Source organism: Bos javanicus, chromosome 5, assembly GCF_032452875.1.
Source record: "Bos javanicus breed banteng chromosome 5, ARS-OSU_banteng_1.0, whole genome shotgun sequence".
NCBI classification, from domain to species: Eukaryota; Metazoa; Chordata; class Mammalia; order Artiodactyla; family Bovidae; genus Bos; species Bos javanicus.
Window position 1 is genome coordinate 35,395,943 of NC_083872.1, and position 15,807 is coordinate 35,411,749.

Consider the following 15,807-nt stretch of genomic DNA (forward strand, 5'->3'; position numbering starts at 1 on the left):
AACCACTGCAAAAGAGAAATACCACCAGGGACACCTATAAACAATGGTGTCTGTATGTAAGGAGCATGTGTTGACAGGCTGTCTTCTCCAAAATAAGAAACTTGGTTCTGTTTCCTCCCCCACCTAGCTACACCCTGAACTGTTTTATCCCAGACTCACACAATGAAATTGGAAATGCATTTACCTTCGAAAATGAACATTTTTTTCTCCTATGGTAGAACATTCACATCAATTAAACATGTCAAAGTCTGTATAAAATGATAATTGCCTCATCACATTAATGATGCTTTTCAAGATAAATAATATATAGTGTTAAAGCTTCTATATACAAATTATATTCTTAAGGATCACATCTGTCCTATTTATTAAACAGAATGTTGTTATGATAAGAGTAGCAGCATGTATTCATTATCTAGTTACTCATACAGAAGTATATAAACAAGAAAGCTTACCTGGAATCCCCACGTTGCTGCTTTTCCTGAACCCCTACCCCATGAAAATTAGGTTGGATCACAGCTAGGGATGCTATTACAACAACAGCTGCCAGTGAACCATGCCTCCCTGTATTATCTAAGCCCTTAAGCTGTCCTCCCATCTCTTCACATTGTTGTTGGGTTGACCATGACATGCTTTGGTTGATGGAACATTTGCAAACTAGATGCAAATGTAGGCTTAAAAAATGCCTGGTGTGTACTTTTCCTTTCCTGCTTCTCTTTGGAACCCTGAACTGTCATGTGAAGAATGCTGGTCCAGCTCCTGGAGGTTGAGAAACCATGCAGACCAAGACGAGGTGGCCCGGTTGAGCCCTGTACACCAACCCTGCTTGGCGAATTTCCCACCTGACACGAGAACCATGAGAAATAATACATGTGGGTTTTAAGCCACTACATTTTGAGGTAGTTTTTTAATGCAGTAATTGATACAATGGCCCTAAGAATTATAAATGTGGAGTTCCAGGGGAGCTGAAGCTTGGGGAATCCAAGAGACTGAAAGTGGGTTGTTTTGATAGTCTCTCTATATAAAACCGTATAAAGATGTTAAGTTCAGTACTTATGTGATTTTAGGGTTTTTGTTTGTTTGATTTCAGTTAAGAGGCAAAAGGAAACTGAAAAAAAAAAATATATATATATAACTTACCCCACACCCCCATAAATACTGCAAAGACTAGGGTTCCAAAACTGTCAAAGATGCACAATTTCTGTAAAATACAATAATGACATTTACATGAATTATGTTCTTCACCTACTAAATTCATCAAATATGCACTGCTTTGTATATCTCACAGTCTGGAAATTTCTTTTAAATCTGTTGCCTAGTTTGACAATCACCATATCTACTACATACTTACAGACGAGATTTCTCATTCTCCTGAAAGCACATAGCTTTTACCAGACTACATTTTCCAAAGGAATCTTTCTGTGTCTTGATAAAGAAATAAGCACAGCTGCTAAGATTCCATTTTGCTGAAAGCCTCTAACATACTTTTGAATAACAGCCTCTTTTTATGGACGATCAGAGTGAATTTGAGGAAACAGAATGGCCCAAAGAGTACAATGAACTCCAAACAACTTTGAGATTTATGATTTGCATCTTATCATCCCACCCTGGTCAGAGGGCAAGTTCCCGAATTCCTGGTTTTCTTGTTAAGAGAAGCACAAAACTGGCGTTTACTTTAAGATGGCTCTCCTCCAGAGCTTGTTTTCCTCAAATCCAATGATGACTTTTCTATCATGGCTGACAGAAGCTTTCATCAGGATAAAGATGCAAAAGTGCTTTTGCTGACATTACAAAGGGTACAATGATCACGAATGAATACACTACATACTCTATTTACTAGCTTACTAATTTTCAAATTTTTGCTAATTGTCTCCCTCTATTAATTCCTGAAAAATTTTCCAATTAGCTACCAATTTTTCATCAGTGAGCATTTTTATATCTCCTAAAAAGGTCTATAAAATTAGTAGAAAAAGTGGCAAACACAATATCAACTTTATGAAAGAGCTTATGAAAAGTACAGAAGACATGCTAGAAAAGGAAGCTATAGGCTAAAAATAAATAAAAGCAAACTCTTCAGTGCTAAAGAAAATTCAAAGCTGCTTCTAAGTAAAGAACTTGACTTTTTAAAAGTTCTTTCTGGGTTGCCCTTATACTGATGCAAAATGAATAAACTTCCATCTAAATAAAATACAAGTTAAGGTTATTTTTGTAAAATAATATCCACCTACCCATCTTCCTTTTTTTTTTCAATAATAGGACTATTTTATTAAACATATGAACGTACTGATTTTGTACAACATGCATTTCTTCCTTTCCTCTGCCCCAGGAAGCCAGCGCTCTAGAACCCCATGTTTATAAAAACACACTTTGGCAGCTACTATGCAAGGTGAAAAGAGTGCAATTCTGAAAGTAACAACACGTAACCAAAGTGGGCAACAGAAAAAGGCAGAGGGGAGTGGGCCCAGTGCTGCTCATCTTCTCTCAAGAGGAAACAATTTAAGAACAGAAACTCTTGAGCATTATTTAAGCAGTACTGCCCAACTCTCTTGGTAGCATCTCTCTTTCAATTCCATTTATCTTGATGTTGTAACTAACTAATCTGTTACTTCTTTAAGAAATTCTGCCCTAGTTTATATCCTTTTTAGTGGCCCACATCCCTTTGAGCTTCAAAAACACAGAAGTCGCTCAGTCGTGTCTGACTCTTTGCGACCCCATGGATTGTAGCCCACCAGGCTCCTCAGTCCATGGGATTTTCCAGGCATGAATACTGGAGTGGGTTGCCGTTTCCTTCTCCACCCATCTTCTTATATATCCTTTTCCAAATCATGTAGATGCCCCTCAATCACACATATATTTCCTGAGCAGAAAGAATAGTCCCAAACTGTCATTCAGTTACTCCTCTCAAAAATCCAGCTTAAGGAAGACAGAATTACCAAATGAGTGATCAATCTGGGGAACAGTGCTCCCCACCTACTCTGGTCCTAGGATTACACAGAACACAGATTTCAAATCTTTTAGCTTTGACTCTCTTGAACCATCTTTTCCAAGCTCTCTTTTAATGTCATGTCTTACCCTTTATTGAAAAATTATTAGAGGAAAAGCCCTATGAAATACAGTTCTGCATGTTATAATGTTAGTACTAAAGATTCTGTTCAGTGTTACCTCTCTTCTAGGAATCAGTGCAAACCTCTCTCTATGTGATACCTCCCTATTTGCCCTGATGCCTCTACCCTCCCACTCAAGTAAGAGAAAATCTTATTATGCTGACAAAAAGCCACTAAAAGCACATCTGTCAATACCAGAGAAGTGGGAGGGAAAGGAGCAGCAAGAAAAGGCAAGTGTACTGCTAAGGCCAAGCTCACCGCAGCTGCTGAGCTCAAGACATCTTGCAAAGCAAGATGTGCCTTGCACTCCTATGAGAGAGAGTTAGGTGGCTCGGAGGAAGTTACCATTTTTGCCATATGGGTAAGAATCTAGGAACTGAAAGTGTAAGATGGTTGGCCTCTCTGCTCTACATGCCCCAGAAACAACATGGAAGCAGGAAGTAAGGCGGAAGATAAGCAAAGAGTTTTCTTGGTAAGAAGCTTAGCTTAGCTTGCTTGGCAGGATGGCAGAGAGGGAAAGCTGGCTGTGCTAACAGTGGCCCCGAGTCAGCACACTGCTTTAGTCATGTGGAGCAGGAAGGCAGAGAGAGCTGTACATGCGGGCATGATGATTTTAAGTGGATGATAGAAATCTAGAAAAGTGACAATTTGCTATGCTTTCTTCCTGCAAAGGAACAAAATCAAAATTATGTAACAATGCATTTCAAAGACCTAAACATTATAACTTAACCATATTTCCTCTTTAAATTGCCACCTAAAAAGCTAAGAACTTTAATGCTCAGTCACAAAACCAGTATCAATCCTGATTATTTCCATAACTGTTTCTTCATTTCCTTGATCCTGATTATCTATTTCTAATTTATTAATAATTCTGGCATATATATCTAGTGAATTTTCCATCACTTTCCAAAAGGAAAGAAATGACTATAAATAAATGAAGAAATGATTGAATTAACCAACAAACAGGAAAGGTGTTTCTCTTTTTTCCTTTTTTACCTTATTTTTTCATTTCATTCTTTTATTTATATTCTTTTATACACTTCCCTCCCTTTGTAAATCACTCTGAAAATACTCAGAGGATTTTTTTTTGAAACTGGAAGAGAATGATTCACTTTTTTTCCCCAAAACATGAGAGTATGAAAATTTCTTAAGGAAAATGGAATTTCCATTTGTACTCTGTGGAGTACAGTTTGCCTCTGGTCTTATCCCCCACACTTGCCTTAAATCCTGTGACCTGGGGATACACACTAAGGCCCTTTATGAGTCAACAGTACTGGAAGGCAGCTTCTCTCTTACTACCTCCAAGTCTTTCACTTTGAGCGACCTCTGATGGTTATTTATAGTCTAGAACTTGTGTTGGTTGAAGGGGAGTGGGCGATGAAATCTAATTTAACTCATAAAGTATAAAAATACATGTGTTGACAAGACCCTGAGATCCTCTTAATTAAGTGGTGGAGCAATTTTTCTGAGTTTGATTCAAGAGTGAAGTGCATGGTCGTACAGTCAGCCAGCGAGGAACATGGTAATAGCAAGGAAGGCAGATGTGTTGTCATTTTCTGGCTTGTCTGTCACTAGGCGGGCGGTTGAGCAAATTATTTAATCCTGCAGATTCAGTGTTCTAATCTGTAAAATAGAGGTAACACCTGTTCTGCCTGCCTCACAGCACTGTTTTGTATGTCAAGTGATAATACAGGTATGAGTATAACTTTGCGAAGTCTGAACTATAAAGTTGCATCACTATATTAGCTGTGTATTCAGTTAAAGTAAGACTTACATGGAGCAGATCAGAATATTCTGAGATCATAGAAATATTCCTAAACTTTCAGAGCAGAGTGAGGGGACAGAGAGATCAAGACAGGGAAGAATTCTATGAAGGTCAAAGTTATCAGGAAAACCTTCTGAAGCAAGCCAACCATCTTTCTTCCTGTCTAGCCTTTCTGGCATGCCTTTCAGGAAGCTCCCTCCAGTCTCAATGCCTTTGATAAACCTCCTGGATTTTAAGAAGTCATATAGCTCAAGACCATCTATCTGCATGTGTAAGGGGAACCAGATGTGTTTGGTAGGAATGTTTAGAGACAAAGTGAATATCTGTTACCATTTGAAGACAAAACCTTTCTTATGCATTTTTATAAATACAGTCTAAATCTGATCTGCAAAGTCTTTAAAAATCCAAGGAGAGTTTCAGCATACTTTCAAAGTGGAAAAACAAGTACAGATTTCAGGTTTCCATTCACTTGAATTAAGGAAAATACTTATAACAGTAAACCTATTAAATAGTATTTATGAGATAAGCCAGGTTTGAGAAATCTGCTTTGATTACTTGAAACACTCAAGCAGTTTCAATTCCACAGTTCTTCACTGACCTTTCAGGAGATTATTGATAAGGCTTTTAATTTCAATGTATTATTTATAAACAAGGAATAGCACATGTATTTTATATCTATCTTTGAAAATGAAGGCTTAGCTGAAAATTACCTTTCTAAATTCCTCAAGAGGAAAAAAATTTAAGCACTATGTTGTACTAAATTTATTAGAAGGCAAAAAAAGCTTTCATTACTTGTAAATGTTTGAAAGAAATACCTTTGAGGACTCGCAAGTAACATTGAGTGACCAGAATGGACACTCATTATCACATTGAGGACACATTATGATCTGGCCGCCAATATTAGGATCACAAACTTCTTTGCTAAAGAAAAGAGAAAAATAAAGTTTAATTTTTAAAAATTTAATGAACAAGACTTTTTATCAGAATGATAAGATCCAACATCCATTCATGATAAAAAACTAACTAAATTCTTATAAAACTAGGAGTGGAAATGAACTTCATTAACCTGATAAAATCTTGCTGTATAAAACCTATAAAAGACATTATACTTAACAGTAAAAGGCTGAAAGTATTTCCTTTACATCAGAAACAAGATAATATGTCCCACTACCACCACTTCTTTTCACTGGTTGTGATACCACTGCCAACATAGTTAATAAAAAAAAAAAAATAAACAAAAAAAAACAAAGACAGGGGGAATGGCAAGGAAAAAAACCTGCTATCCCTAATAAATTACATAATTGTTTATACGGACAACTCAATAAAACTTGCAGATAAATTATGAGAATAAATGAGTTTAGTAAGTTTGCTGGACACAAAATCGGTATATAATATATATATGTAGGGTCCCAAAAAAGAAATTGTGTCTCTAAAGACCTGCCACAGTTAAGAATTTTAATTTTTTATAACTGTTTTTCAACAACTTAAAAATATGAAGAGCCCAGGAACAAAAATCTAATTCAAAATGTACAAAATTTATATGGGGAAAATGTTAAAATTGTTGTAAAAGAGTGAAGAACCTATATAAATAGGTAAATTATCATGTTCATCATTTGGAAGAATCAATACTTGAAGATGTCATTTCTCCCTTATTTGAGCTATAAATTTAATAGAAAAGCAAAGCCTCAGAACAGTCAAGACATCTCCTAAAGAACAAGGTGCTACTGGGGTTGTTGTTTAGTTGCTAAGGTCTTGTGACTCTACAGACTATAGCCCACCAATCTCTGTTCATGAGATTTTTCAGACAAGAATACTGGAGTGGGTTGCCATTTCCTTCTCCAGGGGATCTTCTCAACCCAGGGATCAAACCCACATCTCCTGAATTGACAAGCAGATTCTTTACCAGTCAATCACCTGGGAAGCCCTTTAAGTTAAGAAAAACTGAGCAAAAGAGAAAAATAGAGTTCAGCAAGAGACCTCTGCATACACCAAAACTGATATATAATAGGCACCATCGACCCAGCAAACCAGTAAGGTAAAAACTGATGTTTGAATAAACAGGGCTGCTGCAGTGGAATATCCATACAGAACAAGGTGAAAGTGAACCCCTAAATCCTATTACATATAAATCAAATTCCAGGTGGAAAATAAAACTGCAAAAGTACCAACTTACAGAAGAGTATCTAGATAACCTTGGGGTAAAGGAAAATACTACTAAAGAAAAACAAAAAAGCATAAATCATAAAGAAAATATTAATACATTCCAAATCTTTTAAAAGTAAGAACCTCATTAAAGCACTACAAAGAGAGGGGGAAAAAAATAGCCACAGACTGGCAGAAGTTTTGCAATATACAGGAATGACAAAGGACTACTCACAAGAGTATTTTAAAAACTCCAACAAGTTAGTAAGAAAAACCCAGCAAACTATTAATAACAACAGGTTGCACACTGCTCACTCTAGGAGAAGCTATGCAGATTGACTTCAATGTGAATGGGATTGGAATTGCAGAATTAGTTAGCACTGCAAATAACTCAGTAAAAAATAACTGGGCATGAGAAACACTTCAAGAATATCTGAGTAAAGATCTTGGAAAACATGCCCCTCCACAAAGCAAAGAACTTGACAAAATCTGTCAAAATTAACCTCTGCAGAACTGCAGAAACTAAACAAAGGTTTCCAATAGTATGAGAAGTGTTTATTTGAGAAAAAACAACTAAATCTTTTCCACAAAATAGTGAGTTTTGTGGCATTTTAACTTGGCTTATCCCCATCCCCATAATCTCAGCTTCATGTTGCCCATGAAAGCCAACAGTCTCACAACCAAGGTATCCTCAGTTCAGTCCAGTTCAGTTGCTCAGTCATGTCCGACTCTGTGACCCCATGGACTGCAGCACGCCAGGCTTCCTTGTCCATCACCAACTCCCAGAGTTCACTCAAACTCCATGTCCATCGAGTCAGTGATGCCATCCAACCATCTCTTCCTTGTCATCCCCTTCTCCTCCCGCCTTCAATCTTTCCCAGCATCAGGGTCTTTTCCAATGAGTCAGTTCTTCACATCAGGTGGCCAAAGTACTGGAGTTTCAGCTTCAGCATTGGTCATTCCAATGAATATTCGGGACTGATTTCCTTTAGGATCTCCTTGCTGTCCAAGGGACTCTCAAGAGTCTTCTCCAACACCACAGTTCAAAAGCATCAATTCTTCGGTGTTCATTCAGGTTTCTTTTGGTTCAACTCTCACATCCATACATGACTACTGGAAAAACCATAGCTTTGACTAGATGGACCTTTGTTGGCAAAGTAATGTCTATGCTTTTAAATATGCTGTCTAGGTTGGTCATAGCTTTTCTCCCAAGGAGCAAGCATCTTTTAATTTCACGGCTGCACTCACCATCTGCAGAAAGCTCAAGAAAATAAAGTCCGTCACTGTTTCCATTGTTTCCCCATCTATTCGCCATGAAGAGATGGGACTGGATGCCATGACCTTCTTTCTTTGAACGTTGAGTTTAAAGCCAGCTTTTTCACTCTCCTCTTTAACTTTCAAGAGGCTCTTTAGTTCTTCTTTGCTTTCTGCCATAAGGTTGGTGTCATCTGCATATGTGAAGTTATTGATATTTCTTCCGGCAATCTTGATTCCAGCTTGTGCTTCATCCAGTCCAGCATTACTCATGATGTACTCTTTGGCTTTAGAGATCCAGATAAACTGATAGTGAACATAACAACTGCCTGATGGAATACTGAAGGCATTCCCCAACATGCAAACACAGAGCCACCTGGCAAAGGCTCAATAAAATGATTGATTCCAGGCATTTAAAGAAATCACTGTCCAATCATTAGCAGATAACTAAGCTTTTGTATTTTTTTTTTGTATACAGACCTCATGGCCATGCATGATAAAGAATATAACTTTACAGAATTTGTTCAGGAAACTAACTAAATAAATCCTATCATCAGCAGAAATGACAATAGAAGCAATAATAAGCTCTGAGGAGGGGTAAAATCTGGTTTTTAGATTGGCCACATTATAATTAAAATGCCCAGTTTTCAACAAAAAATTACAAGATACATAAAGAAACAGAAAAGTTTGGCCATGACACAGGGTGAAAAAGAAGCCAAAAGAAACTCCCTGAGGATGTCCAGACATTGGACATACTAAATGAAGACACAAATAAGCAATTATACATATGTTCAAAGAACTAATAGAAATCACACCTAAAGAAATAAAGTATGTGAGCAGCTTACTGTACAGAGAATATGAACAGATAAAAATTACTTGAAGACCAACTAGAAATTCTAGAGATATAAATATAATGAGTAAAACAAAAAATTCACTAGAGAGGTTCCTTTGCAGAATGAACTGGATGAAGAAAAAGTCAGCTAACTTAACATTAGGTCTATTGAGATTGTCTTGTCTGAGAATCACAAAGAATAAGGAATGACAAAAAATGAATGTAGCCTCAGAGATGAGTGGGACACCATCAAAAATACACATAATAGGAGAGCCAGAAGGAATGAGAGAAAGAAAGAGGCAGAAAGAATATGTGAAGAAATAACGGCTGAAGAACTTTCAAAATTTGATGAAAGCAAATTAATATAAATTAATTTGTATATCCAAGAAGCTCAACAGGCTCAAAGTAGAATAAACAGAGAAATCCAGACATAAGCACATCAGACTCAGTGTATCAAAAGTCAAGAACAAAGATAGAATTCTGATAGTCGAAAGAGAAAAGTCATTCCACATATACAAAGACTCTTCAGTAAGATAAGCAGTTGATTCCTAATCAGAAACCATGGAAACCAGAAGGCAGTTGGATCATACTGTCAAAATGCTAAAAAAGGAAAAGATTGTCAACCAAGTAGTCTATATGCTGCAAAACCATTTTTTCAAAAACAGAGGAGAAATGATGACACTCCTACAAAAATAAAATCTGAAAGACTCCTTTGCTAGCAGACCTGCCCTACTAGAAACACTAAGAAGAATCCTTCAGGCTTAAATGAAAGTACACTAGGCAGTAAGTCAAACTCACTTGAAAAACTAAGGATCGCTGGTGAGGTAACTACATAGGTTAAAAAACATATATAATATATATAAATACATTTTTACATAATATATATTTATATATATTAAGTGCAACAAGGTGCAGATACCCAAATAACACAATCAGCTATATATTACTATATTGTAATAGGTTTATAATACTTTCACACAAATAAGACATAAAAAACAAACACAAAAATAAAACAAAACATTTTTAATCTTACAGTAATACAGTACAACAGCTGGCATACAGGGGCTGGCATCGAGTAAGCAGATAAAGATACTGCACTACTGTACTTACTGTACTCTATACAGTACTGTATAGTACGGTAAAGTACTGTAAAGTACCCAAAAGCACCATCACTTCTAGACAACGCATGCCTGTGACAATGTATCCCAGACATGTTAACTAACTTACATGACTGGATATGCAAATGCACGTTTGCATCTTTGAAAGCTCACAATTTGAATGTTCATATGTAGGGGACTTACTGTAGTAAAATGGCAGATTTAACTCCAAGGTAATGCCAACTTAATCAGAAAGTGAAGTGAAGTGAAGTCACTCAGCTGTGTCCGACTCTTTGCGGCCCCATGGACTATCCAATCCGTGGAATTCTCCAGGCCAGAACACTAGAATGCCTTTCCCTTCTCCAGGGGATCTTCCCAACCTAGGGATCAAACCCAGCGTCTCTCACATTGCGGGCAGATTCTTTACCAGCTGAGCCACAAGGGAAGCCCTAATCAGAAAGTACTTTGATGCAAATAAATTAAATATTCCAATCAAAAGACAAAAGGCAGAAATAAATGGAATACAGAATAGATAAGCAACAGAGAAAAATCAACAGTTGGTTCTTTGAAAAGATCAATAAAACTGACAACTTTTAAGCTAGACTATTCAAGAAAAAAAGAAAGAAGATTTAAATTCCTAAAATCAGAAATGAAAAGAGGAACATTACTATTGACATTACAAAAATAAAGGGAATGTAAGGGATTACTGTTAATAATTATATGCCAACAAATGGAATAATCTAGGTGAAATGGATAAGTTCCTAGAAAAACATAAATGATTGAAGTTGACTCAAGAAGAAATAGAAAACCTGAATAGATCTATAATGAGTTAAGAGACTGAATTAATAATCAAAGAAATGTCAAGGCCAATATAGCTTCACTGGTGAATTTTATCAGCCACTGAAAGAAAACTGATACCAATGCTTCACCAACTCTTCTAAAAATAAAGGGGGTAGAAACCTATCTCAATTTATTCTATGAAACCAGTATTACACCAATACCAAAACCAGACAAAGGCATCACAAAAAAACTACAGACTACTATTTCTTATGAATATAAATGCAAAAATCTTCAACAAAATATTAGCAAATCAAATCCAGTAAATCAAATCAAGTGGGCTGTATCCAGGAATGCAAGGATTGTTCACTGAACAAAAACAAATTTATATAATATGCCATACTGATAGAATAATGGATTAAAAACAATGAACAGAAGAGAATGTCCTCAGCTCGATAAGGGGAAAAAAACACACATAGCAAAGATTATACTTAATGGTGAAACTCTGAACAGATTCCTTCCAAGTTCAACATTGTACTAGAGGTTCTATTCAGGGCAACCAGGTAAGGAAAATAAATTAAAAATCTCCAGATTAGAAAGAAATAAGGAAAATCATTTCTATTCCAGATGACATGATATTGTACATTAAAATCCAAAGAAATTTACCAAAAATCTGCTAGACTTAATAAGTCAGTTCATCGAGGTTATAAGCTGCTGCTGTTAAGTCACTTCAGTCTTGTCCGACTCTGTGCGACCCCATAGACAGCAGCCCACCAGGCTCCCTCATCCCTGGGTTTCTCCAGGCAAGAACACTGGAGTGGGTTGCCATTTCCTTCTCCAGTGCATAAAAGTGAAAAGTGAAAGTGAAGTCGCTCAGTCATGTCCGACTCTTCGCGACCCCATGGACTGCAGCCCACCAGGCTCCTCCGTCCATGGGATTTTCCAGGCAAGAGTACTGGAGTGGGGTGCGATTGCCTTCTCCGGAGGTTATAAGACAAATCAATATATTAAAAGTAATTATATTTGACTTTTTTCTTGTTTCTTGAGGTATTGCTATGAACTTTCCCCTTAGCACTGCTTTTACAGTGTCCCATAGGTTTTGGGTTGTTGTGTTTTCATTTTCATTCGTTTCTATGCATGTTTTTTATTTCTTTTTTGATTTCTTTTGTGATTTGTCGGTTATTCAGCAGCGTGTAGTTCAGCCTCCATATGTTGGAATTTTTAATATTTTTTCTCCTGTAATTGAGATCTAATGTTACTGTATTGTGGTCAGAAAATTTGCTTGGAATGATTTGCACCTAGATGTCCATCAGCAGATGAAGGGATAAGAAAATGGTGGTACATATACACAATGGAGTATTACTCAGCCATTAAAAAGAATACATTTGAATCAGTTCTAATGAGGTGGATGAAACTGGAGCCGATTATACAGAGTGAAGTAAGCCAGAAAGAAAAACACCAATACAGTATACTAATGCATATATATGGAATTTAGAAAGATGGTAATGATAACCTTGTATGCCAGACAGCAAAAGAGACACAGATGTATAGCACAGTCTTTTGGACTTGGTGGGGGGGGGGATGATTTGGGAGAATGGCATTGAAACATGTATAATATCATATAAGAAATGAATCGCCAGTCCAGGTTTGATGCAGGATACAGGATGCTTGGGGCTGGTGCACTGGGATGAGCCAGAGGGATGGTATGGGGAGGGAGGTGGGAGGGGGATTCAGGATTGGGAACACGTGTATACCTGTGGCAGATTCATGTTGATGTATGGCAAAACCAATACAATGTTGTAAAGTAATTAGCCTCTAATTAAAATAAATAAATTTAAATTAAAAAAAGTAATTATATTTCTATACATTAATGAATAATCTAAAAATAAAATGGACAAAATAATTTCATTTACAGTAGCATCAAAAATAATAAAAATACTTAAGATTAAATTAGAGAAAAGAAGTGTGAAATATATATACTGAAAAATACAAAATATTGATAAAAACTAAAGATGACCTAAATAAATGGAAAGCTATTGTGTGTTCGTGAATTAGAAGCCTTAGTACTGTTAAGATGGAAATAGCTCTCAAAGTGACCTACAGATTCAATGCAATTCTGGCTTTTTTGCAGAAATGAGAAAGCTGATTCTAAAATTATAGAAATGCAAGGTACCCAGAAAAATCAAAGCAATCGTGAACTTACTAAAAAGCTATAACAATCAATATAGTGTGGGACTTGCATGAAAGACTGCCATATGTATTGACAGAAAAGAATTGACAGTCCCTAATAAACTCATGTTTATGGCCAATTATTTTTGCACTTTATTAATACTTTGTACTAGTAATTAGTAATTAATACTTTGGCCACCTGATGTGAATAGCTGACTCATTAGAAAAGATTCTGATGCTGGGAAAGATTGAAGGCAAAAGTAGAAGAGGGAAGCAGAGGATGAGATAGTTAGACAGCATCACTGATTCAAAGGACATGAGTTTGGGCAAACTCTGGGGGATAGTGGAGGACAAGGAAGCCTGGTGTGCTGCAGTCCACGGGGTTCCAAAGAGTCGGACATGACTTAATGACTAAATGACAATAACAATTTTTGACAAGGGTGCTAATGGGGAAAGATTATGTTTACAAAAATGGTGCTGGAACACTAGAATATACACCTGGCAAGAAAGAAAGTTGAATCTTTATTTTATACAGTTTACAAAAATGAAATCATAGACCTAAAACTAAAAAAAAAAGAAACTTTTAGAAGATAAACACTGAGAAAATCTTCATGACTTTGGCTTACCAATGCTTTTTAAGATATTATGGTAAAAGTACAAACAACAAAAGAAAAATCTCAGGTAAACTGGACTTCATTAAAATGAAAAGCTTTTGTGTTTCAAAGGACAACATCAAGAAAGTGAAAAAGAGTCCATGGAATACAAAAAAATATTTGATAAGGGGATTTTATCACAGTAGATCAGTTGGTAAAGAATCCACTTGCAATGTAGGAGGCCCTGGTTCAATTCCTGGGTGGGGAAGATCCTCTGGAGAAGGGAATAGGCTATCCATTCCAGTATTCTTGGGCTTCCCTTGTGGCTCAGCTGGTAAAAAACCCACCTGCAATGTGGGAGACCTGGGTTTGATCCCTGGGTTGGGAAGATCCCCTGGAGAAAGGAAAGGCCTGGAGAATGCCATGGACTGTATAGTCCATGGGGTTGCAAAGAGGTGGATGTGACTTTCACTTTCACTTTTTTACCACAAAATACATAAAGAATACTTAAAACTCAACAGCTGTACTGAACACTTGTAAGAGATACAATGGCAAAATAAGCACATGAAAAGATGCTCAACATCACTGGGAATTAGGGAAATACAAATCAAAGCCAACAATGACGTACCACTTCATACCCATTAGAATGATACACACACACACACATACACATTTACTTGTTTGCTTATTTATTCAAAATTCAGCAATAACAAGTGTTGATGAAGATGTGGAGAAATCGGAATACTTATTCATAGCTACTGGGAATGTAAAATGGTGCAGTCACTTAAAAAAAATGCTTTGGCAGGTCCTCAAAATGTTAAATCTAGTTATCATATATCCCAGCAATTCCATTTTTTTGTATATTCTCAAAAGAATTGAAAAAATATATTCACACAAAACTTGTACATACTTGTTCATAGCTATTCATCATAGCTAAGAAATGGAAACAACCCAAACATCAATTGATGGTTGGATAGATAATGTGGTATATCCATACAATGGCATATTAAAGTAAAGTGAAGTGAAGTTGCTCAGTTGTGTCCGACTCTTACTGACCCCATGGACTGTAGCCTGCCAGGCTCCACTGTCCATGGGGTTTTCCAGGCAAGAATACTGGAGTGGGTTACCATTTCCTTCTCCACAATGGCATATTATTTGACCACAAAAGGGAATAGAGTACTGATGCATGCTATACCATGAATGAATCTTGAGAACACTGTGTTCATGCATGCAAAGCTGCTTCAGTTCAGTTCAGTCACTCAGTTGTGTCTGACTCTTTGCGACCCCATGAATCGCAGCACGCCAGGCCTTCTTGTCCATCACCAACTCCCGGAGTTCACTCAGACTCACGTCCATCGAGTTGGTGATGCCATCCAGCCATCTCATCCTCTGTTGTCCCCTTCTCCTCCTGCCCCCAATCCCTCCAAGCATCAGAGTCTTTTCCAATGAGTCAACTCTGCTTCAGTAGCGTCCAATTCTTTGCGACACTATGAACCATAGCCAGCCAGGCTCCTCTGTTCATGAGATTCTCCAGGCAAGAATACTGGAGAGAGGTGCCATGCCCTCCTTCTGAGGATCTTCCTGACCCAGGGATCGAACTCACATCTCTTACATCTCCAGCACTGGCAGGTGGGTTCCTTACCACTAGCACCACCTGGGAAGCCCCCTTGAAAATGTGCTAAGTGAAAGATGACAAAGATGGCACCACATACTGCACACGCAGTGTGGTTCACTTATACTGAAATGTCCAGAAGAGGCAAATATGTAGAGACAGAAAGTAGATTAGTAATTGCCAGTGGCCAAGGGAAATAGAAGTTAGGGAATGACTTCTAAAGGATACTGGTTCCTTACGGGGTGATGAAAATGTTCCCCAATTAGATGGTGGTGAGGGTTACAGAACTCTGTGGAAGTACATCAAACCACAAATTGTAAACTTTCAAAGGCTGTATTTTATGGTATATGAATTATATGTCAATAAAGTTGCTATTTTAAAGTATGTATAAGCTTTAAGCCTTTTATGGAAGAGGAAATACCTACAGTATCTTCCACTTATGCACAGATATTTTCAAAAGCACAC

At 37.1% G+C, this 15,807-nt stretch overlaps 1 protein-coding gene across 3 annotated transcripts in view; it reads right to left on the reverse strand.

The window, feature by feature from the left end:
- The window catches only part of ANO6 (anoctamin 6), a 236,144-nt gene that overhangs the window by 47,878 nt on the left and 172,459 nt on the right, over positions 1 to 15,807 (reverse strand). For all 3 annotated transcript variants that reach the window (XM_061416383.1, XM_061416382.1, XM_061416384.1), the window contains 2 exons: positions 5,682 to 5,787; positions 1,138 to 1,198 (listed from right to left, as the gene is read on the reverse strand). In XM_061416383.1, the coding sequence (XP_061272367.1) occupies positions 1,138 to 1,198; positions 5,682 to 5,787 (167 nt within the window). The remainder of the gene's footprint in view (positions 1 to 1,137; positions 1,199 to 5,681; positions 5,788 to 15,807) is intronic.